The following is a 23738-nucleotide window of genomic DNA, read 5'->3' as shown; positions in this document are numbered from 1 at the left end:
CAAAAAACCACTCGTGAACTGTCTTCTTTTTAGGAATGACAAGTTAAAGGCACACAACATGTTCAGACAACCTTAAACAGGGATGCACATAAAAATGAGTCACTGCTGACATTTAAATTGTGCTGTTCAAGAACTACACACACAAAATGCCTGGATGGTTTATCAGTCTATCCTGGTGGGATTAAGTTTAGTTGATGAATGAATCAATATATATAAGCTTAAACTTCATAATTTTGTTTATTTTCCCACCAGTCTACTACACAGACTAATGAAGGGTGGAAGTGCTCCTGTGATAAGCAAACACCTGAAATTAAAGTTAAGCATCATAACTGGATAGTTTTATTCAACATTAATGTCTCACTTGTTATAGTTGGAAATTAATCATTCTCTCAGCTGTATTCCTTGATGTTGAAATGTGTTATGCTTGTTTTAACAGCTTATTTTGAATTAAAGACTTAAAATTAAACCACAAAAAGGAGAAAAAGTTCGTTCTCCGTTTAACCAGCTGTTTTTACACAGCTGTGCTTCGCACACACTGTTGCTAGGCGACATGAGCTACGCAGAGGTGACGGCAGCTGATATGAAGGCTAGCCACTCACTTCCGGCCTGTGTGGTCTGCGAAAGACGTGGGCCGGGTCCTTCGCTGGATGCAGCCCCTAATTTGGACATTGTGCGTCGATATAATCTGTATGCCGGGAACTCGTGCACTGAGAAACGTTCCACGGTGCAAAGTGCGTTAAAATGCGTTAAAAATTTTAACGCGTTAATTTCCCTGTAATTAATTAATCGAAATTAACGCGTTAAAGTCCCACCCCTAATATATATATATATATATATATATATATATATATATATATATATATATATATATATATATATATATATATATATATATATACATTTTTGGATATAAGAAAACATTTTTGGATATACGTCTAAAGGAATGCTCTCATTTATTTATTTGTAATTTCACTTCATAAATACTTACAATATTTTAAAAAAACAGTAAAAACGCAGGTTTAGTTTTTAAAACATCCAAAGGTAGTATTATTACTAACGAGCTTTTATGATCAATAAAACTGCCTATAACGCAACAGTAACAGCAGAGGTTGTTTTATACTTTATGAAGACGAGTGTCAGGTGGAGAAGAAACGCTTGTGACCCTCAAGCTCAATCAGACTTAAACCCAACAAATCTCAAAACCTGTCGAGGCTATGATGTAGTGCCGCCCTGTGACCAGCAGAGGACAGAACAGTGACGTCTCTCTCTCTCTCTCACACACACACACACACACACACACACACACACACACACACACACACACACACACACACACACACACACACACACACACACTTTCTCTCTCTCTCTCTCTTTAAGGATTAAAAATTGATGCCTGGCATCCACATAAAAGCTACTTTCAGCTGCTCCCTTATCCATGAGGGGTCGCCACAGCAGGTAGTGTTGCATATTTGGTTTGGCATATTGTTTGTTTTACACCCCATGTCCCTGCTCCCGGGATTAAAAGGAGGACCTTTCACTTGTCAGATAAATGTGTGAATAACTACACCAGGCATCCACACACTATTTTAATGTTGAATGAAACAAACAGTCCCACACAGATTGTTTCCACCTGCCTTATCACAGATAAGTGTAAACCTTATGACTAAATATATACTCAGAACAACACACTGAACAATAAGGGAATTCTGGATGTAGATGTGTTGTTTATTCTTAGGTATAAACAGAAACCAGCGTCTTACATTGTCTAACTGTGCTCAGAGGGCCAGAACTGGAACTAGGACAGAGTACTGAGCCCACAGAGACAATCATTCTTCTTTATACAGCAGGTGTCATCGTCAGTTGCAGATGTCAGTAACAAAATATGAAGATAAAGATATTTATTCTGTGTCAAAACTTATTAACTATTCATAATGCAACGCTGCCACGGCAGGCATACACATCATGGCCTGAACTGCAAACTGGAACCAAAACAGATGAAGCTCAGCTACAATAGGCAATATTAGCCATTATAGCAAATGCATACAGTATATTGGTTAGACATATTTTAGTAGCTTGTTTGTCAGAGGTCAATAATGAGACTTATCAATAAGGAATGGGACCCAGGTTTTTACAAAGTTTTGTTGTTTGCTTACAGTGTCATGTACCGCTGTGTGGCGGGCAGGAGAGGACCCCAGTGCAGGACTCACGGGACAGGATTAAACTTTAAACATAAGCTTTGTTTATCTGGGAAAACTCAGGGCAGAACTGGACAAAGTCAGCCGGACAAAATGCAAACTCACTTGGAGAAAAACACAACCAGACAGCACACACAGCAGGAGGGAAACTATGACAAGGATGCAACGATGAGCTGAGGAAAACAAAAGGGCTTAAATACACACAGGGTGAAACAGAGCACAAGTTTAGAGAACAGGCGAACTGAATCAAACCAACGAGACAAGGGAAGCAAAGCAGAACACAACACACAGGGAGCAGGAGACTAGGAAAATAAAACAAGAAGCATAACTAAAAGGGGGAGGAACAGACATGACCCTGGAACACAGGGAAACCAGGAGAGTGAAGGAAACAGGAATATTTACAATAACTGTTACTAAGAACAGGAGTCAAAACATAATGAACTAAGAATATCAATGATAACAGGACTAAAACACAAAATACTGGGCAGAAGACCCAGGGACATGACATACAGTTGTTTGTGGAAGTCTTTCCTCTGACTTTACTGAATACCCACAGCTATGAAATAGCAGCAAATTTTTCAAAGAAGGCTGCATTCAAACACCAAATCACACCTAATAAGACACCAAAAGAAAAGATGGTCCTGTAAGAGCTGTCCAATCACAGCTGTCTCTGCTCAGAGATGGGAACAGAAGATTAGATGGTAACGCACCACCTGCTTTAGTGACTCGGCTTTCCCAAACTTTTGAAATGAAACATTAATTCATTTCAAAAGTTTGGCCATATTAAAAATAAATAAATAAAAAAAAGCCTTTTAAATAAAATTGCGGACATATGATTCTTGCAAATTACAGTCACACCCATTTGCTCACAGTGTCACCTTTTCCAGTAGCAAAATGCTGCACCTGCATCACTGTGTTAACATGTTTGCATTTGTTGCCCCTCTTGGAGCTTTCTCTCTCTCTCGGGTGTGACAGTCAGCTGTTTGTCAGAGGAGGTGCTGAGATTCAGATAAAATCCAACCTCCTGGTGTCCGCAGCGGCACCAATGGAGTGCTTCCTAAAAATAGTCCAGAGGGTCAGCCAGAGAGTGCACATCATTTTTATGTGTGTGTGTGTGTGTGTGTGTTCTTTTAATGGAAGGTATGTTATCGTTCTCCCCATTAGCTAAATGATAACAGAGGTGTGATGCATGCAAAACACCCTGAAATGCATACACACAAATATAGTGTTCATACACACACGTAGCCACATTTTAAAGAGGAGGCGAGGAGTAAAAAGTAAAAAGGAAGTAAAAGTCTGCGTACACTCTCTCTGCATCTCATCACTGAATCGCTTCAGTTTCAGTCCAGTTTTAAACAGAGCTGCATTCATTATATGGAGCACTGCTGACATCTAGTTTTTATTCCTTCTCAAAAATTGATTATGCAGGAATGAAATTAGAATTTTCTGTATCAGTCTCTTGATTTTTTTCCACCTTTTATTCATTTATTTTCTCTTTGTGACGTCTAAAAAATTTCCAGGTCTTCAGACACATTCTTCTTTTTTTGACATATGCATTTTTTTAAACTGAGAAGCAAATCCTTTTTCTTAAGAGGCTGGACTAATGAAAGGTCATTATTTTTGCTTGATAAATTATTAGAAAGTTTAGCAAAAAATATAAGAATTTTTGGCAAACAACTTTTTGTCAGGTGAGTAATGACTTTACAAAGCATCACAACAAAAAATGTAAGTGACCTAAAGTTAAATGGAAAAGTGGAAAGAGTATAATTATGCTTGGAGCTTTTTTTATTTTATTTTTTTTTAATTCCTTACTGATGTAATGCACAATTTGATAATTGAAATCAAATGTCATATTAAAAGGCTACAAAAACATACATCACATCTCATAACTTCACAGCAGTTCATTCAGAATTGTGATAGTGATTTATATTTTTAACTGATGCAGAAAAGGTGCAAACTGGTGCTTAAATAAATCTTCAAAATGCAGGAAATATGATGCTTTTTCTGGGCGAGGACCCCAAATCTCACACAATTAGTCTGTTCCACCCAATGCACAGTAAAGATCCACCCCCATAATAATACCAAAGTATTTAATTTGATATGAAATCTCGGTCAAATGTGGAGAATTGAATTCCAGATTAGTCATCCATCCATCCATCCATCCATCCATCCATTTTCTTCCGCTTATCTGGGGCCGGGTCGCGGGGGCAGAAGCCTAAGCAGAGAAGCCCAGACCTCCCTCTCCCCAGCCACCTCCTCCAGCTCATCCGGAGGGACCCCAAGGCGTTCCCAGGCCAGCCGAGATACATAATCTCTCCAGCGTGTCCTGGGTCTACCACGGGGCCTCTTCCCGGTGGGACATGCCCGGAACACCTCACCCAGGAGGCGGCCAGGAGGCATCCTAATCAGATGCCCGAGCCACCTCAACTGGCTCCTTTCGATGTGGAGGAGCAGCGGCTCTACTCTGAGCCCCTCCCGGATGGCCGCACTCCTCACCTTATCTCTAAGGGAGAGGCCAGCCACCCTTCGAAGGAAACTCATTTCTGCCGCTTGTATTCGCGATCTTGTTCTTTCGGTCACTACCCAAAGCTCGTGACCATAGGTGAGGGTAGGAACGTAGATCGACCGGTAAATCGAGAGCTTCGCTTTTACGCTAAGCTCCCTCTTCACCACGACGGACCGGTGCAGCGTCCGCATCACTGCAGAAGCAGCCCCGATCCGCCTGTCGATCTCCCGTTCCCTTCTCCCATCACTCGTGAACAAGACCCCGAGATACTTGAACTCCTCCACTTGAGGCAAGAACTCGTTCCTGAGCCAGAGATGGCACTCCACCCTTTTCCGGCTGAGGACCATGGCCTCAGACTTAGAGGTGCTGATTCCCATGCCAGCCGCTTCACACTCGGCTGCGAACCGTTCCACTGCGAGCTGGAGGCCCCCCCCGATGAAGCCAACAGAACCGCATCATCTGCAAAAAGCAGAGATGAGACTCTGAGGCCACCAAGGAAGAAGCCTTCCGCCACCTGGCTACGCCTAGAAATTCTGTCCATAAAAATTATGAACAGAATCGGTGACAAAGGGCAGCCCTGACGGAGTCCAACACCCACAGGAAACGAATCCGACTTATTACCGGCTATACGGACCAAGCTCTCACTGTGGTTGTACAAGGACTGAATGGCCCGCAACAATGGGCCAGACACCCCATACTCCCGCAGAACCTCCCAAAGGACACCCCGAGGGACACGGTCGAATGCCTTCTCCAAGTCCACAAAGCACATGTAGACTGGTTGGGCAAACTCCCACGCACACTCGAATATCCTTGAGAGGATAAAGAGCTGGTCCAGCGTTCCACGACCAGGATGAAAACCGCATTGTTCCTCCTGAATCCGAGGTTCGACTAACGGACGCACCCTCCTTTCCAGCACCCTGGCATAGACCTTACCGGGGAGGCTGAGTAGTGTGATCCCCCGAAAGTTTGAGCACACCCTCCGGTCTCCCTTCTTAAAGATGGGGACCACCACCCCGGTCTGCCAATCCAATGGCACTGCCCCAGATCTCCACGCGATGTTGCAGAGGCGTGTCAACCAAGACAGCCCTACAACATCCAGAGCCTTCAGGAACTCAGGGCGAATCTCGTCCACCCCAGGGGCTCTGCCACCAAGGAGTTGTTTAACTACCTCAGTGACCTCACCCCCAGTGATGGTCAAGTCATCCCCCTCATCCCCAGACTCTGCTTCCACTACAGAAGGCGTGTCAGTGGGATTCAGAAGGTCCTCGAAGTATTCCTTCCACCGTCCGACTATAGCCTCAGTTGTCAGCAGCACCCCCCCCGCACTATAAACAGTGTGAGTGAAGCACTGCTTTCCCCTCCTGAGTCGCCTGACGGTTTGCCAGAATCGCTTCGATGCCGTCCGAAAGTCTTTTTCCATAGCCTCACCGAACTCCTCCCACACCCGAGTTTTTGCTTTGGCCACTACCCGAGCTGCATTCCGCTTGGCCTGTCGATACCTGTCAGCTGCCTCCGGAGTCCCACAGGCTAACCAAGCCCGATAAGACTCTTTCTTCAGCTTGATGGCTCCCTTCACCTCCGGTGACCACCATCTGGTTCGGGGGTTACCACCACGACAGGCACCAACCACCTTGCAGCCACAGCTCTGAGCAGCAGCCTCAACAATGGAGGTGCGGAACATGGTCCATTCGGACTCAATGTCCTCAGCCTCCCTCGGATTGCTGTTGAAGTTCTGCCGGAGGTGGGAGTTGAAGATCTCCAGATTAGTCATATATGGTAAAAGTTCAGTGGAGATTTTTATTATTCTTGTTTTTTTTCATGATTGTAAAAATCTCCTGAGGCTAATTGGAACAAAATAAAGACCATTCATGTCTCAAGGAGTGTGCACGCTTTGTGAAGCATCTACTGTGGTTTAAATGTTCAGCTTTGATGAACAGATCATGCGTTATAAGAAGATTTTGACCAAAATTAAGGTTTCTTTTTTTTTTTTGTGTAATCTGCAGTTTTGTGCTACAGGGATGATCTTTTTTTTTCTTTTGTAGGTCAACCCAGAAATTGGGCTCACTCTGCTTCATGTGACAAAAAGTAAGTGGGATAATCCACCTGTTTTTGAATTCCAGCAGAAAATATGTCACAAATGATTGCAACTTTTATACTTTCTGTATTGTAAATGCAATTAATAGAATTAAAATGTTAGCAGTAGCCTTCAAACAAACTGCACAGCAGTTGTATTTCATCTAATAAGTTCCCGTATTCAACATAATGATGTTATATTTAGCAACTTGTTATGGAAACCTGTCTCTGTAAATTCACGATTGAGATTTAGTCACTCAACAGACACTTCCTTGCTAGTACCGGGTTGGACCCCCTTTTGCCTTCAGAACTACTTTAATTCTTTGTGGCATAGATTCAGCATGACGCAGGAAACATTCGGTCCATATTGACATGATAGCATCACACACTCAGGTAGGCTGTGGTGTTTCATCAATGCTCTGTTGGTAGTAAGTGGCCCAAGAAAATGTCCCCCCACATTATTACATCACCACCGACCTGAAGCATTGATACGCGGCAGGATGGATCCATGCTTTCATGTTGTTTATGCCAAATTCTGACCCTACAATCTGAATGTCACTGCAGAAATCATGACTCATCAGACCAGGAAATGTTTCTCCAGTCTTCTATTGTCCAGGTTTGGTGAGCCCATGTGAACTGTACCCTCAGTTTTCCATATTTAGCTGACATGAGTGGCACCACATGTGGTCCTCTGCTACTGTAGCCCATCTGCTTCAAAGTTGGATGTGTCACACATTCATGCTTCTGCATATCTGAGCTGAAACAAGTGATTACTTCCTAACCACTCAAAGTAGGCTGATCATTCTCTGACATCAACACTCAGAGAACTGCTGCTCACTTGATACTTTCTCCTTTTCGGACCGTTCTCTGTAAAGCCTAGAGATGGTTGTGTGGGAAAATCCTGGGAGATCAGCAGTTTTAGAAATGCTCACAACAGCCAACATCCAACATCCATGCCACATTCTAAATAATGTGAATCACCTTTCTTCCCCACCTAAATTTCCCCTCTGTACCTAAATTTCCCCTCTGTGGGACAATAAAGGCTGTTTCTTCTTTTTCTTCCCCATTCTGATGCTCAGTTCGAACTTCACCTGGTCATCTTGACCATGTTTACATGCCCGATTGCTCTGAGTGGCTGAATGATTTGGTGAGTATGTATTTGTGTTAACAGGCAGTTAAACAGGTGTACCAATGAAGTGACTGGTAAGTATACTTACATGTTTTATGTTTTAGAGAAAAACCTACAATTTTTAAAGTTTGCTAACCACAGATCTTATTTCAGGCATCTGAGCAACACATTAAAGAAAACCCACTGACTTACAGACAAAGCAACCAGTGGAGGATTTGTGTGTCTACACATCACGTACTAACAAAGCCATCACTTTATTTTCAAACTACCTCCAGTAGCCTTAGACGCTCTGAGGTGGCAGCTTCATAAAATATCAGGACACTTTAATCACAGTTCAGTCAGTTCAAAACAAGAAAATTAACTTGAAAATTTCTGAGATTTAGTGTAAAGTTTATATCCTCTGGCTGTGCAGTGCTGTTCACCACACTGTTTAAAGTGTCACATGGTATAACCACTGCTTTAGATATATTGGGGGAAAGACTCACTGATAATAGCCCGGAGGAAACCACGGTGCTTTTGATTCTATCACAAGTTCTCTGAAAAGGAGACACAGCTGCTAGAACATGTTTCCATGCTGATTAAAAAGCCCCGAGCAAAAGTCTGTCCAACATTTTAACCCTTCAGTCATTCTGAGGTCATGAGCTGCTGTCACATGCTGCATCTTTGCCTATTATTTATTTTGAGTAAAGATGGAAGTTCTGAATTGGACTTCATTATATTTGACAAATTGCAATTTCCACAAAAAAAAAAAATTAACTGAAATGAATTTATTACACTGAAATCACAAAAAGAAAGACTCAAGAAACTGAAACCAGCGTGACTGTCTCCAGAAGAGTCTCAGATCAGGAATAAGGACTCGACTTTGCCGTGGTTTCCCAAAGAGGTTCCATAAAACTCACTGCGCTCTTTTGAATTTGTGGAAATATATTTTATACTGAAGTCACTTAACAGAGTGTAAAAGTGGTAGAGAGATACATGTAGAGAGTGACATGAAGGAATGCAGGACTGGGTCCTTTGGCCATTGTGTTTTAATACAATATGCGACTTCCTTTAGATGCCAGACACCGCAAACACACACATGCACCTATATTTGAGAGCTGAATAGCAGGCAGCAAGGCACCAGGCCCACTTCCTCTGGAGATGTGGATGGAGGAGAGAGAGAGAGGGGGAGAGAGAGAGGGGCAGAGAGAGGGGGTATAAACTACAGTCTCACACACGTTTCAGTTTAGTTCAGATCTCTCTGGACACAAACTGCTCCCGTCTGCCTGCTGCTGGTCCGACTCTCTATTAGCTCCGCTGAATTAACTCGACTCTCTCCATCCATCTGCTGTTGTGTCAGTCTCAGCCTGCCTGTCCTGAAGTTTTGTCAGGTTCATCAAGTTCACGCTGACATTCAGTGACTCAGGCCGAGTGGAAACTTTCACACTCAGAGCTGAAAAGTAGCTGTCATTCATCACAGACTGCTGGAAATCACCTGAACACCTGCATCTGTGAAACCTGCTGCTTCTGCCTCCTGAGGATCAGCTCTGAAGAGGAGGAGTGCCTTGCTCATAAGCACCTCACTGACCGGAAGAAAGCATCCATCAGTTTAACTTCACAAAAGTTTTTCCTCAGGCTGTCAGTTCCCTTCCTCTGTATCATAAATCAGGTAAAGTATCTGTTTGTGGTAGAGTTTTAGTGCAGCATGCTTACAGCATGGTTTAAATTTAAGTACAAGATGTTTTAAATATATAATTATTATAAAAAGCTTAAACATCTGTTTTCATGCATTCAGTGTTTGCACAATAACTGTACCCTCATCAATGTTACAAAATTACCACAAAACAGCATTTTTAGACTCCAAAACTTTGACTGTGCTGAGAAGTGAGACACTCAGTGATCGACTGTGTGTGTGTGTGTGTGTGTGTGTGTGTGTGTGCGTGCGTGCGTGTGTGTTTGTGTGTGAAACTTCCAAAATCATCTAATTTTCAATATGTGGTTCAGTTTTTTGTGTTTTCTGAAAAACCTGAAAAAAAAAGGCTTTGGCCACTATTTTAAGACAAAAGTTTGAGTTTGACTACTTTAGCTTGGAATTTATTTCTACATGAATGCCCCTGATGTTGATGGATGTGGCAGAATGTTATCATGTTGACCTGTTAATGCTTTCTATTCTGTTCTATTTGTTATCGCATTGAAAACATCCTCATATCTGAGCGATGCCAGTGATTCATCATTTTTATTGTAAACCAGCTGAAGCGGGGGGGGGGGGGGGGGGTTGTGTGTGTGTCTGTGTGTGCGTGTCTGTGTGTCTGTGTCTGTATGTGTGTATGCCCATTATCAAGACAGGATGCAGAACAATACTGACTCTGCACACACACCCAGTCTACCTCCCTTACACACATACAGACACAAAGGTCAAGCGAAAGTCTGTAGAAGGAAGCAATATTGTTATTAATGATGTTGGGATCACTTGTGAACAACATGAATGCGCATACACAGACACACACAAACACACACACACAGTTTGTTCGAAGCTTCTGGGTTCCACAAAAACAGGAAGGGATGGGCATTTAATAAATAAGTTGCCAAAAATGTAAATTAAAATCTGCAATCTGATTTTAAGCAGTTTTTCTCTGGGCAGATTTTTAAGTTCATATTTATTTTTCATGTCAAATTAGAGTGGCTTTGCAACAAAGCCTCAGAAATAGACTTTATTATGAGATCCAACAAGATCCAGTTTGAGACAAAGATGGTCAGCGACGCTGGCCCGCAGGTTCAAGAAATGACATAAATCAAATGACAGGAGGGTGAGAAAGTCTGCATGTAAAGCAGTCTCACTCCACCCAAAAATGCTCTTTATTGTTCTCCCTCTTTTGGAAGTTCATGCCTCAAAGAAGAATTTGCAGTCTGTACAGAGTCTGCTACTCACACAGGGAGATTTAGTGTGACAGAACTGCAGAATCACATACATTTATAAATTTTGTCTAACATCAAAATTAATCATCCTAATATTAGGTATGTCATTGTTAAGTCATTAAATATAAAGTTATTTGTGCGTTACCTTGTCTTTGCTTTCTTTTTATTGTCTTGTCAATATTCTACTGTTATTTCACCAACATAGCCAAATAAATATATAGAAGCACATGTTATATAATTATTTTTTATAAATAGACATACGAGTATTTAAATCAAGAGAACTGAAAAAAAATCTTCTCAGACTTTCTGGTGTTAACAAATCTCTTAAAATTGTAACACAAAGTCAAATACTGCCGTGTGTGTTTCTGCACACATCGTAGAGATACACACTAACGGTTCAGGTCCTGGACTTTGGCACTTTGTTTTGTTTTCTTTCACAATTAGTTTTATTTGCACTTTATGTTTAGCCTGAACTACTTGGTTACATTTAGGAAAATTCTACAGGTTACATTAAAATATCCACCTTGACAAAATTAACCCCACAAACTGAAAAATAGAGCATGTTTACAGCTGTGTACAACTCTGCTTTCTGAACTGCTGAAACAAATATTGTTAGATTATAACTAGTACAGAAAATAATCACCAAGCTACAAGTAGCCTACAGCTCAAACACAGAGAGGTGAGCTGCTCACACAAAACCAAAAATCAACGAGACACTGGCAGCCCTTTTAATGGAGTGGCTGTGATTAGGATTATGTACTGATTAGGGGCATAGCGTGGAAGGCAGGATGAAGGCTGACTGATTTGGTGGCACGATGCTTAGTACTGTTGGCTCACAACACGAGGGGTTTGAATCCACCATTTGGAGTTTGAATTTTCTCCCTGTGTCTTTGTAGGGGTGGCTGTAGCAGGTCACCTACTAATTGGTAGGTTGGTGGTTCGATCCCTGGCTGCTCCAGTCTGCATGCCAAAGCTGAACCTCAAGTTCCTCTCTGATGTGTTCATTGGAGTGTGGATGTGTGTGAATGTTTGATAGAAAGCACTTAGTACCTGTATGAATGGGTGTAGACGGGTGAACGATGCATGTTGAATAAAGTGTTTTGAGTGCTCGAGTAAAAAAGCACAATGTAAGAACCAGTCCATTTACCATTCAAAACCTCAATAAAATGGAAGCTAAAGTGGATCTTATTGATATACTGCAAAACAACTCAAGAGTGGAAGATATCAAGCCATATTCCTTTTTTTTGGGGGGGGGGGGGGGGGGGGGGGGGGTCTTTGAGGCAAGTGGCTCCATAGTGTAGTAGTTTACGTGTTTGACTATCAAGCAAAATGCCTGGTTCAATCTTGGGAGGAGACAGACAGTTGGTGGCACTAATGTACCATAGGGGCTCTTGGTGTCCCACAGGGCCACAATGGGCCCCTGTTTAGTGTGGGTCCCACCTGGGCCACTACGGGAGCCCGCAGTGGGTCTGCCCTCAGTGTCCCCATACGGGCCCAAAGGAGGCATGTTTGCTGGGAAGGAAGAGAAGGAAGGTACTGGTCAGTAAGATTTGTGTTCACGCTGGTACAGACACAACCAAACATAGACACAGTGTGTGTGTGTGTGTGTGTGTGTGTGTGTGTGTGTGTGTGTGTGTGTGTGTGTGTGTGTGTGTGTGGTAGCAGTGTTTACAGTAGACCTCTAGTTTTCCTTCCCCAGAGACAGGCGGAGGGGGAGTGTGGGAACGCGGAGGGAAGCTAAACTGAGCACTAGGCACAGACATTTTTATTAATGGGGTCACGGCTGGGCTGGAAAGAAGATCAAAATAATAGAAGAAAACAAATGTATATATGCACACACAAACTGGCAACAGGGAGTCTAAACTGTAAGAGTGTGGAAAAAAATGTAATAATATAGATGGACAGAATAAGGAGAACATGTAGCTTCTTTATTATCTGCACATCAGCTTTTCTTCTTCAGGGAAACATTAAAGACAGTGTGCATACACCACAATTACTGAAGCTGAATATGATCTCTAAATATCAGCTGATTAATCATGAAGAAGTGGGGAAGTGCATATGAATATCATACAAAGGAATAAATAATAATAATAATAAAATATACCCTGAGTTTTACTGGAGGTATGCATTTAATTTGGTCTGTTCTGCCCATTTTAGTCATACCTGCAATGCATATACAGTATGACATAATATCTCACTGAAAAGTTTCAGTGCTCATCAAGAACATTTTTTTTAATCTCCTGTAAATTCAGAACAAGTTAATGTGCAGACATACTAAAAACTGAATATTACTACACCACTAACCATACTTAAAAAGATTTGAATCATTATTTAGTTATTTGAGACAAATCATAGACAAACAGAAACTAAGCTTAAGTCAAAACAGCACACAGTGTCATATTATAATTAAATTCATTACATGGCAAGCAATTAGAGATATCACATGTTCAGCCCTATTTATCAACATGTTCATGTTCAATTTGATAATTAAAAAAAATTAGTCCAATATAAATGCTAGAGACATTTTCTAACTTGTTTAGTCTCTGTTTTTGTTAAAGAACATTCTGGAAAAGTAATAAAAAAATATAACATTTTAATCCGAATCAGGGAAGATTAGTCCTGGACATTAGTACCTCTTACCAAATTTGTTATAGAGTTTAGTTTATCAGATGTACCTGAATGCAGTGTGTGACGCACCGTCTACAAATGTGAAACTTTCCACGCTCCTTGTTACTCAGGTGGATTTTGTGGCACTCGAGCTTTAGCAGAGGAATCTGGGCAGAGCTGTAATCAGTCATGGCAGACTGGAGCCTTCTGGGAAACTTCCTTGAGGAAGTACAGGAACACTCTACCTCTGTTGGCAAGGTAAGATGCAAGCACACACACACACACACACACACACACACACACACACACACACACACACACACACACACACACACAGCGTTGGTCTGCCATCCACCGTACATGAACAAACAAATCCATTCAAAAAATAGAACTTTAATGTATTTCTAAGTCATCCTGTTTATTTTGTGTATCCTGACCTATGACTTTTGGTTTATGTCTCAGTCTTGTAATCCTAGAATAATAAGTAGATATACATACACACATCTGTTTGTTTAACCACGCAGAAATCAACCAAGTCTTAAAATAAACTAAAATAACTTAATTTTCTGAGATTTTATGGAACTCAAAACCAAAAAGAACTTAACTGTTAATCCAATGGCAGATTTCAGAGTCCCTAAACTCTTCAGCATCACATTATTTGAATTTTTAGGCCAGTTGTACATTTTATGTCAACTTATTGTCACTGAAACAAAATACGAGGGAAGCGCTTTCTGTTACAAAGAATAAATAAAACTCTGCGTATCCTCCAGTAAACGTTGAGAGGTCAGCTTTCCTGAAACATGTAGGGGAGTGTTTCCATTTTTAAATTAATAAAAAGAAAAAATGATAGTGTTAAATTGGCAAATCCCCTTTGGGATCATGTCTGGAAGGGCAGCCATCATAAAACTCTTACAAATCAAACACGTGAATCTACTCCTTGTGACAAGGAAGCAGCTGAAAGTAGCTTTAGTCAGACAGAGTCCATGTTTGGAACTCACATGACCTCCCACAAAAAAAAAAAAAAAAAATAGCCATATCTAGTCTTGGTTGATTTGCAATCTGTAATCACTGGTTTTTAAAGCATGCCCATGGTTGTAAAATGTGTGCAGCTTCTTTCTTCAGAGAACTACTAAGTATTAGTTCTTGAGGTTAGTTGTTTATGGAACTGCTGGCAAAGCCAGGAACACAATTTGTAAACTAAGATAACAGGTTTAGACATGGCACAAGATCAAGAAGACTGGAATTCAAGTCCTGTGGTGGGACTATTTTTAAATCTCTGTTTCACAAACTCAGTAGTTGGTTAGGCTTAGGAAACAATGTTCTGGCTTCAAATAAACTCTTTCACATCAAATCTCCATTTTCTAGTTTGGCACTCTTTTTTACAGACTTATTCATAAAACCGTCTCTATAAAATTAATTGTAAAGGTCAACTGTCTTTGTGTGCCTTTTCTCTAACCGCCTGCTAAAGTATGTAATCACATTATTTCAGGGTGGCCACAAAGTCAGTACTGGCAGGCAGATCAGCTGTTCTCAGCACCAGCCAGCTGATGGTTCAGGTGAAACTCTGTTAGGTATCTAACAGACAAATCTCAAGCAGGACACACTATTTAAATGCCACTTTACAATCCATCTAAACTCCAGTTCCTCCTTTTATGGTGTGCCCAACCTAATCAGTGTCATATTGTTGTCACTGATGCTACTCTTGCTGCGTCCCTCCCTGCCTTTCAATGGACGTGGAAGGGCAAAAAGCCCCCAGAACAGAAATCTGCTGCCAAATGTGAATAACTGCACATGAAAACAACCATTTTCATTCATTATGAATGGTCCTGAATGAAGTCTATTTCCATATTATGTTTTGGAGCATTTGCATGTTTTTATATATCTTGCTTGATGTTTTTCCACAGGTGTGGCTGACCATCCTGTTCATCTTCCGAATCCTCGTCCTTGGGACAGCAGCTGAGTCTTCGTGGGGAGACGAGCAGGAAGATTTTAACTGTGACACTGAACAGCCAGGCTGCGAGAACGTCTGTTACGATCGAGCCTTCCCAATAGCACATATACGATACTGGGTAATGCACTGACTGCCATGTCGCGTGATGTGATGAAAACAGAAGTTAAACTCGATGTTAGGGAAGCAGAGAAAGGTTTAAAAAAAAGAAAGTGTCGATATCTCCACATCGCGATTCATTCACCAGACATTTCAAGCTACAGTATCTTGGTTGAAGAAAAACAAAGGTTTTAATTTTAAAAATCTATCACATGTTAAGATTAATGTGCCACCTTCCTTGTGGCTATTGATTTCAATTTATTTCATTGCAGTGTGAAAAACAACTTGCAGTCACTTGATGTCCTCAAGGGATTAATTATTGTGAAAATTTTCCAATTTATTGGCACGGTCTCCCAGTCCATGAGAACCACTGGTTGTGGCATTTATACAAACCGTTCAGTGAGATTATCAATGCACATGGAGAGCAAAGGCTGTTTCAAAAATGCTTCCTTGCAAATGAATTCAAGGAAACCCCAGCTCTAGCCAGTAGTAACCTGCAGGGTTCTTTTCCCAACAACAGCCCAGATCTAACAATGCAACTCTTATCAAGATCTCAGCTGGCATGTCCAATGCACCATTCAAAGAAGAACTCTCATAACAGTTCTCACAAGAGCCTTTTCAGTTTTGTCTTTCCATTCGCTCATCCGAACTGTAATAGATGTCTGCAACATGATTAATCTTAAAACAAGTGGCAGTTTAATAAACTCTTGCAGATACAAGATTAGTGAGCTTAACTTTTAATTTTCAGTTACTAACCTTTTATGAAAATGTCTGCAGCGCCAGCCACATTGCCACATTGAGCAAAACAAAAAACAAACAGGAATCCGGTCTCTGGGGAACAGCCTAACAGAATGGAGCCAGGATAACAGAATCCAGAGGGCTGGGAATCAGTTCAGGGGACTGGCCAGAAAGCAGGATAGGGCAAAGAGGCAGTTCAAGGGGTTAGCCAGAGCAAGGGGACCTCTCAGGAGGTCAGGCTGGTAAAAGTAGAACTACTGGAAATGGATCAGTGTGGATGGACCTCTCCAGAGGTTGGACTGATGGCCAGCAGAAGAGGTGATTTTGCTGGTGGCCAGCAACATTGAGGCAGGACAGTAGAGACAGAGCTCTACTAGAGAGCCACTCTGGATGCTCTGGCCACTGGGGCCGTCACTGCACCAGCTTGGACTCGAAATACTCTGGTTGCTCAGGATCCTCCAAAGGTTCAGCTGGCTTAGGAAGTTTAGTCAGCTCAAGTTTAGCCGGCCCCGGATGCTCGAAAGGTTCAGCTTTAGCTGGCTTGGGCACAAAAAAAAAAGTCTTTGTCTCTGTGGCTGGGGCCTGGCATTGACCAGCCCGGGTGGAAGGACTCATGGGGACTGGTGGAGAAGGGGCCAGGATTTTGTGCAAGATGACCTCCACCAGTCACCACCAGATGCAGAGTGGTGGTGACAAGGTTAGAAGCTTTGACCAAGGCTTGGATGGGAATAAAATAGCCGCTGCAGTGACGAAGGGCGGCGAAGGGCGGTGACCTTGTCTCATCTTAGGAGATGGTGGCACAAAGGAACCTGGTTCAGGCAGGCAGGCGGCAAATGCTGGCTGCTGCTGGTGAATGGCTGTCAGGTGGAGGAGCAACCTGAGGACCCAGCATCCACAAGGCACGTTGTCCACCAGGATCTCATGGCCAGACGAGTCCTCCTGAGTACTGGCTCACACTCAGGAGTGAGCCAAGCCTTTAGTTCAACAGTCCTCTTTAAAAAGGAGAGAGTCTGCTGGGGTCCGTTGCTGGTTGTGAAATTCTATCAAGAACTGAATAAACATAAACTGAGACAAAGAAGCAAGGCTCAGGATACTCAGGAATGTGACAATCAAATAAGAAACTAAGAACCCAAATAATAAACAAGAATTCAGGTGAAAACTCAGAACTCAAAACCCTGGGACTATCACACCCCTCCTCCTTTTCTTGCTTTGTCTGAGTTAATATCCTATCTGTAATCACTGATGCCTGCTCTGCTGTGTATGAAGGTTTTGCTGCTTCTCTCCCCACCCAAAGCTATTCAATTATACACATGGAACAGTGGTGAGATCCCATAACAGAGATATATCAGGAAATACACCATATTGTTGCAGATTAAAATAACAATCCTGGGCTTCCCTTTGATTCTAAAGTTCCTTCATGTCTTTCCAGGTGCTCCAAATTGTGTTTGTGTCCACCCCCAGTCTGATCTACATGGGCCACGCCATGCACACAGTCCGCAGAGAGGAGAAAAGGAGGAGCAGGGAGGAGGAAGAGGCGAGAGAGGAGGGACAGAGGGAAGAAGACCCGGGAGGAGGTGAAGGAGGAGGTGGAAGACAAGAGAGGAAAGGAGAGGATGAGGGAAATGAAAAAAATGAAAGTCATTCAGCAGGTCGAATTCGCCTGAGGGGGGCGCTGCTACAGACGTATGTTCTGAGTATATTGATACGCAGCATCATGGAGGTAAATGTCACCATTCATGCCTTTCAACTGAAATGTTAAGATACTTAGTGAAGTAAATTAATGAAGCAACTAGTATTTCAGAGGTTGGATCATATTGCTCATACAGGTTCAATGACTTGGGATTATAAAACTTGATCTTTACCTGTAAATAAAAAAAACCTGCCCCTCCATCCAGGTTGTGTTTCTGTGTCTCCAATACTTCCTGTATGGAATCTTCCTCAATCCTCTGTACGTCTGCAAGGTAAAATCAAACATTATTTTGATTGCTTTCCATGCATCAAGCCACGATATTCGACCTACATAGAATGAATCTCCAGCTCCTTTACTCTCTCTCTCTCAGGCATGGCCCTGTCCACATCCAGTCAACTGTTACGTCTCCAGACCTACAGAGAAAAATGTCTTTATAGTGTTCATGTTGGCTGTGTCCGCTGTCTCTCTGGTCCTCAGTGTGCTCGAACTGCATCACCTGGCATGGAAACACTGTTGCAGGTCTGAAACTCACATTCATTACTGACGTTTTTAGCTAAACAACAACAACAACAAAAAACAAAATAGTGGTATTACATGTTTTTAAACCTTTAATTGGAGTGCATACATAAAATTAGGCTACTGCAGGCCCAAATGCAAACTGCAAGATTTAAAAAATGTTTGCTACAGAGGAAAAAAACCCACATATTTCAATAGAGTTGATATTTCCTTTTGACCTAATTATTTCAGTTTGTGCTCTGTTTTAATATTTGAAGTAAATAATCCAGCATAATAAACATTCTTGCTTTATTCTATTCTTTGTTTATTGTTTGCAGTTACTTCTTCATTGTTCTGTTTATTTCCTGTATAAGTAGCTGGATATGTAAGGTTAGCAATGAACTCACAGAGATGTGTGACCTGAATCTCCAGCTCCCTTCACTATTTACACACATTTCTACTCATTATTGTTGCTTTACTGATTTATGCCCCTCACCAGGCAGCTATTTTTAGTGTAAAAGCTTCATCAAACCACTTATACTCAGGACCACGCAGCAGAAAAACAAAGTTAAAGATCAGTTACTAAGAAAGTGGAGCAAAAAGAGAAATTTGTTACAAATTTGTATAGAATTAATTAAGTGGTTAGCACTGCTGCCTCACAGTTAGAATAACATCTGGAAGGTCTGGGTTCGATTCCACCTTGGCCCAGGCCTCTCCCGTTCTCTGTGTAGAGTTTGCATGTTCTCCCCGTGCTTGCGTGGTTTTCCAAAGACATGCACTTACTGGGGTTAGGTTAATTGGCTACTCTAAATTGCCCATAGGTGTGAATGTGAGTGTGAATGGTTGTCTGTCTCTCTATGTTGGCCCTGTGACAGGCTGGCAACCTGTTCAGGGTGTACCCTGCCTCTTGCCCTATGACAGCTGGGATAGGCTCCAGCCCCCCCCCCCCCCCCCCCCCCCCCCCCCCCCCCCCCCCCCCCCCCCCCCCCCCCCCCCCCCCCCCCCCCCCCCCCCCCCGCGACCCTGAACAGGATGAGTGGAGGCGAATGGATGGATGGATAATATAGCTTTTCTGTAACTGGTAGATGTGAAAATAAGCAGAGGTGGGAAGTAACGAAGTACAAATACTTCGTTACTGTACTTAAGTAGATTTTTCAGGTATCTGTACTTTACTTAAGTATTTATTTTTCTGACTACTTTTTACTTTTACTCCCTACTTTTTTACACAAGTATCGGTACTTTCTACTTCTTACATTTTCAAACAGACTCGTTACTTTTTAACACGTCAGAGAGAAGTTTGCATTTCCGGTCAGTGCGCCGTCAAACATCAAACGATCTGAGCCTAAACGGAGGAATAATAACACATTAGAGACAATCATACTGGCGTATCCTCCATCATCGGGGCTTATCTCGTACAAAGGGATTAAATACGCAAACCCATATAATTAATGTCTCATTTATAGCGCCATAATCAGGGGTTACAGCGGGCCGGACCGAGTCCGTAAGTTGTGCTGCGGCACATAAACAGCTTAGCTAGCGCTACTGAAGAGGAGCGAGCATGAAGGGAGTAACGTGTGGCAGATAAATGCAACGTTTCAAAATGCTCAACAAATATCAGCAAACACACAAAGTGTGTGCAGTTTGTTACACAGCTAGCTAAAAGAAGAGCTGCTGTATTTCAGGGAGAGCAAAGAGAGAGAAGTTCACTCAGAGATGGAGAAAGAGGACAGGAGAGGAAGAAGAGAGGTTAGAATTAAAGGAAAGGACTGGAAAATAAACTGAAGTATGCTGACGTTGTGTAATTCAAAGATTGTATGAAAATACTGCAGTTTAGGTTAGCTTGTTGTACTGTATTTACAGTAAAGCTCTGTGTTGGACTGGAGCACAGTGTTTGTGTTCATGGTCAGAGTTACAGGTTACATCAGTGCAGCAGAGATGAGTCTGAATCAAAGCTGCTGATGCTGAGATTCATTCACTGAATCCAACATTTCTACAGCCTGTATGCTGTCAGTGTAGGGGATGGAGATCAGCTCAGATAGCTGTGAAATACTGGGTTACATCTTTGTGAGTTCAGTTCATCCACACAGAGCAGTAAACCTCAGAGCAGCAGCAGCAGGTCAGCTGATCACAGCCTGCACACCAACATCATTTACTGCAGCTCACAATAGAAAGTTGTGATTTTTCTCCCCATGCAGAGCCACTACAGCTGATCTTAGGGTTCCTCCACCTGCTGAATCCCACTGTAACCCCTGAGTATCCTCATGTTGGTGTTTAGGTGGAGGCACAGTCACCCTCTACTATGGAGGACACAGAGAATAGAGCTGTGTTTAAATTCCCTTTCACAGTTTGTGTCCTACATAACAGTTTCAAGCTGAGTGCATTCATTAGAATTAAAATTTAGATTGGAATAACGTTTGTATTCTCATGTAATATTATTTTATATTATTACAATAATATATAATGAGGTTCGGTTAGTTTTACACAAAAATAGCAGGTAGAAACATCCTCCAAAGAACTACTTTTACTTTCTTACTTTGAGTACATTTCAGAGCCTGTACTTTTTTACTTTTACTTAAGTAGAGAAGTTGAACCAGTACTTCGACTTTTACTAAAGTATTTTTTAACATAAGTACTTGTACTTCTACTTAAGTACAGAATGTCAGTACTTTTGCCACCTCTGAAAATAAGTAACAGTTTATTTCATATATGACTGAGTCAATTTGTTTTTTCATGGCCCCCAAGTGGCCAGAAAAGGATTTGTAGGTTTAACTGCACAAGAAAGGATTTTTGAAAACTGAAAACTTTGAAAATTTAAAAAACAAGGAAGAAGGTGGCAGTTTTTTTTCTGATGAAAGCTGAATGGTGATTTTCATTCTTAGATTGATTAATGAATAGTCAGTTTAAACACCACTGAAAGTAGATTCAACCTGTGCCTCTGGATTAATGTTGTGGCTGTGCTGAATCTCTGTGATGTCTGGATCTAGAAGTGCATACACACTGCTTCACAAACTCATGTTGTAGTTGAAATATTAAATTTTCTCAAAGGTTCATTTTTTTTCACTGCAGGCGGTTCCTGCGCTCTGCCAAAGTCAACGCTCCCACCAAGACCTCTCCAGCGCGACAGCTCTCCCTGTCTCCTCCACCACCATCAACACCGCCTCCAGATTTCAGCCAGTGCGTGACCGGCTCCATGCACTTCCTACCCCTCCCCTTCCCCAACCATCGACTGGCGAACCAACAAAACTCTGATAACATGGCCACCGAGCAGAACAAAATGGTAGCCGCAGTGGAAGAGGTGAACTTCCTCCAGATGAGCTGCTATTCACACGGATGGCAGAAGACTAATGACAGTCAGATCCAAGATGGGAGATACCCGAGACCAGATGCGAATTGCTACAGCCCTGAGAGCAGGGATGTCAGCTGCACTCAGATCCAAAATGGCGGCCCTGATGTGCTGCTGCACAAGGACAAGCGAAGATACAGCAAAGCCAGTGGAACGAGCAGCCGAACCAGAGCAGATGACCTGTCAGTTTAGGAAAAAGTTAAACAAAAATCCGCACATCCCCCCACCTGCTGAGACACACCATAACTTTCTGTTTTCAATGAAGCTCCACTTTACGCCTGGATCCGTTTACTAATTCTTTATAATTTCTTCATCCAAAATTAAACTGCTACTGATGCTTGTCACTACTTTAAAAAGAATTTAAAAAGTCTAAAGATGATTTCCACAAGCTTTTTTTTTTTTTTTAGCCATAAACCCAGCATCTGAGTAAATACACACCTCAGACTGAATAACTGGGTAACAATATCTGGAGTTTTGGTGGTACACAGATTGCCACAGATTGCCAGATTGCCTTGTACTTAAACAAACATGGAGCAGCAGCTTGCACTGTTGATGTGCTGTTGCTTAAATCACCAAAAAGGCAGTAAAAGGAGAAAAAAAAGCACAGGGTTTGGGTAAGACCCTTGATGCAGGACTGTAAAGCCTACACCGGCATCTTCATACTTCTTCTTCGCATTATTTACTGGTGTGTTACAACTGAGTATAAATTAAGTGATGACTTTAGTCACGAGCATGTTGATGAAGCCTTTGAGACCCGCAACAGCGACTGCATCTGAAAACCTTTTAAAAGCACACTCGTGATTTTTATCTGCCGACAGCAGCTGACAGACTCGAAGTCACAGGCTGGTCCAAGTCGCAGCTTTCTTAAAAGGCCACAAGTGAAATGCTCAAATATGCACTAAAATCCTGACTGTGACATGTTTGTATTTTTTAAAAGCCATAATAAGACACAGAGAGTTCATGCACATTCATTTGGACATTTGTTTATAAGAAATGGCTCTTAACTCTATATTTTTCTGGGATTTTACCCCAAAATGTGTAGCCACTTGTCAATGAAAATGAGTTTTAATTTTAGTGCAGTGAGCCTTTAGCTGGTATGGTTGTCAGTTATTTCACTTAAACCTATAACAAACTTGCACTGTGCTTATTTCACTGTTACTTCTTCACATATATACATTATACTAGCTCACCTTCTCTATAAACTCTTCGATCTAGTTCTAACTAGCTCTCATTTGAATTAAATATTCATTAAAAATAACTTTAAAACAAATCAAATCAATATTTAAAAAAGCAGTATTTTTCCATAGTTCACATATCATATGTGTTCTCTAGCTCAGACTGGTTTGCGGTCCTTAAGTGTGTCCAGAGTTTAAAAACTGAGCCTTACATCGTTGGAAGTACCAGAACTGGATTAACTGGGGACTTTTGTGTTACCTGTAGACTGAGCCTAAAATCTGCGGTTTACTGGCTGAACTTTGACAGTTGTAAATGCACTGACAACATTTTTGCACTGGAACTTATCAATGTGATTTTGTGAAACTGCTTAAAAGTTTTGCTGCATTTTATTTGAGAGTCTGACCTGTTTGAGGCTTATCTGAATTGCACCAGCATCTGTTTTCAGCCGCATTTGATACAATGCAGATCATATTTTTTTGCACCAGCGTGTATTTTATCATTTCTTCACAGGCAGGCTCAAATATCTCTCTTATGTCCTAAACCATGGTGGTCTGGATGATACTGTGGGTTTCTAGTACATCATATTATGGTATTATATTTTAGCTATAAGCACATTTAGAATGAAGCAATCTCCTAATTTACCACAATCTCCAACATACTGTATATTATATGTTTTGTTTCAAATTGTGTATAATGTTTGTGGACACAACCAAAAACAACTAACACCAGGTATTAAGCAGTAATTACTGCTATTGGTGATAATTTAATTTTATATTTATTATTACACTTGAATAATGTGACTGCTTTATACATTTCAAAATAAAACTAAAAGTGTAACCCA

The 23738-nt window shown here is 41.7% G+C and overlaps 2 protein-coding genes across 2 annotated transcripts in view; one reads left to right on the top strand and one right to left on the bottom strand.

The window, feature by feature from the left end:
• The window catches only part of LOC115793568 (follistatin-related protein 1-like), an 18809-nt gene extending 6501 nt beyond the window's left edge, over positions 1-12308 (bottom strand). The window contains exon 1 of the mRNA XM_030748616.1: positions 12182-12308. Within this exon, the coding sequence (XP_030604476.1) occupies positions 12182-12308 (127 nt within the window). The remainder of the gene's footprint in view (positions 1-12181) is intronic.
• LOC115793527 (gap junction alpha-5 protein-like) lies at positions 9151-23738 on the top strand. Its single transcript, XM_030748563.1, has 7 exons — positions 9151-9554; positions 13540-13666; positions 15313-15477; positions 17623-17913; positions 18089-18154; positions 18254-18402; positions 21445-23738. The coding sequence occupies exons 2-7, from the start codon at positions 13598-13600 to the stop codon at positions 21911-21913; spliced, it is 1209 nt and encodes a 402-aa protein (XP_030604423.1). The 5' UTR covers positions 9151-9554; positions 13540-13597; the 3' UTR covers positions 21914-23738.

Source organism: Archocentrus centrarchus, chromosome 15 (genome assembly GCF_007364275.1).
Source record: "Archocentrus centrarchus isolate MPI-CPG fArcCen1 chromosome 15, fArcCen1, whole genome shotgun sequence".
Taxonomy (NCBI): Eukaryota; Metazoa; Chordata; class Actinopteri; order Cichliformes; family Cichlidae; genus Archocentrus; species Archocentrus centrarchus.
The sequence above is the reverse complement of the archived record's forward strand: the minus strand, read 5'-3'. Positions and strand labels throughout refer to the sequence as shown.

What these genes read in the sequence shown, in the direction of transcription:
- LOC115793527 (XM_030748563.1), top strand. Translation starts at nt 13,598, where the DNA reads ATGGCAGACTGGAGCCTTCTGGGAAACTTCCTTGAGGAAGTACAGGAA. An exon ending in ACTCTACCTCTGTTGGCAAG is followed by an intron (nt 13,667 to 15,312) that starts GTAAGATGCAAG and finishes GTTTTTCCACAG; the next exon opens with GTGTGGCTGACCATCCTGTT. An exon ending in TAGCACATATACGATACTGG is followed by an intron (nt 15,478 to 17,622) that starts GTAATGCACTGA and finishes ATGTCTTTCCAG; the next exon opens with GTGCTCCAAATTGTGTTTGT.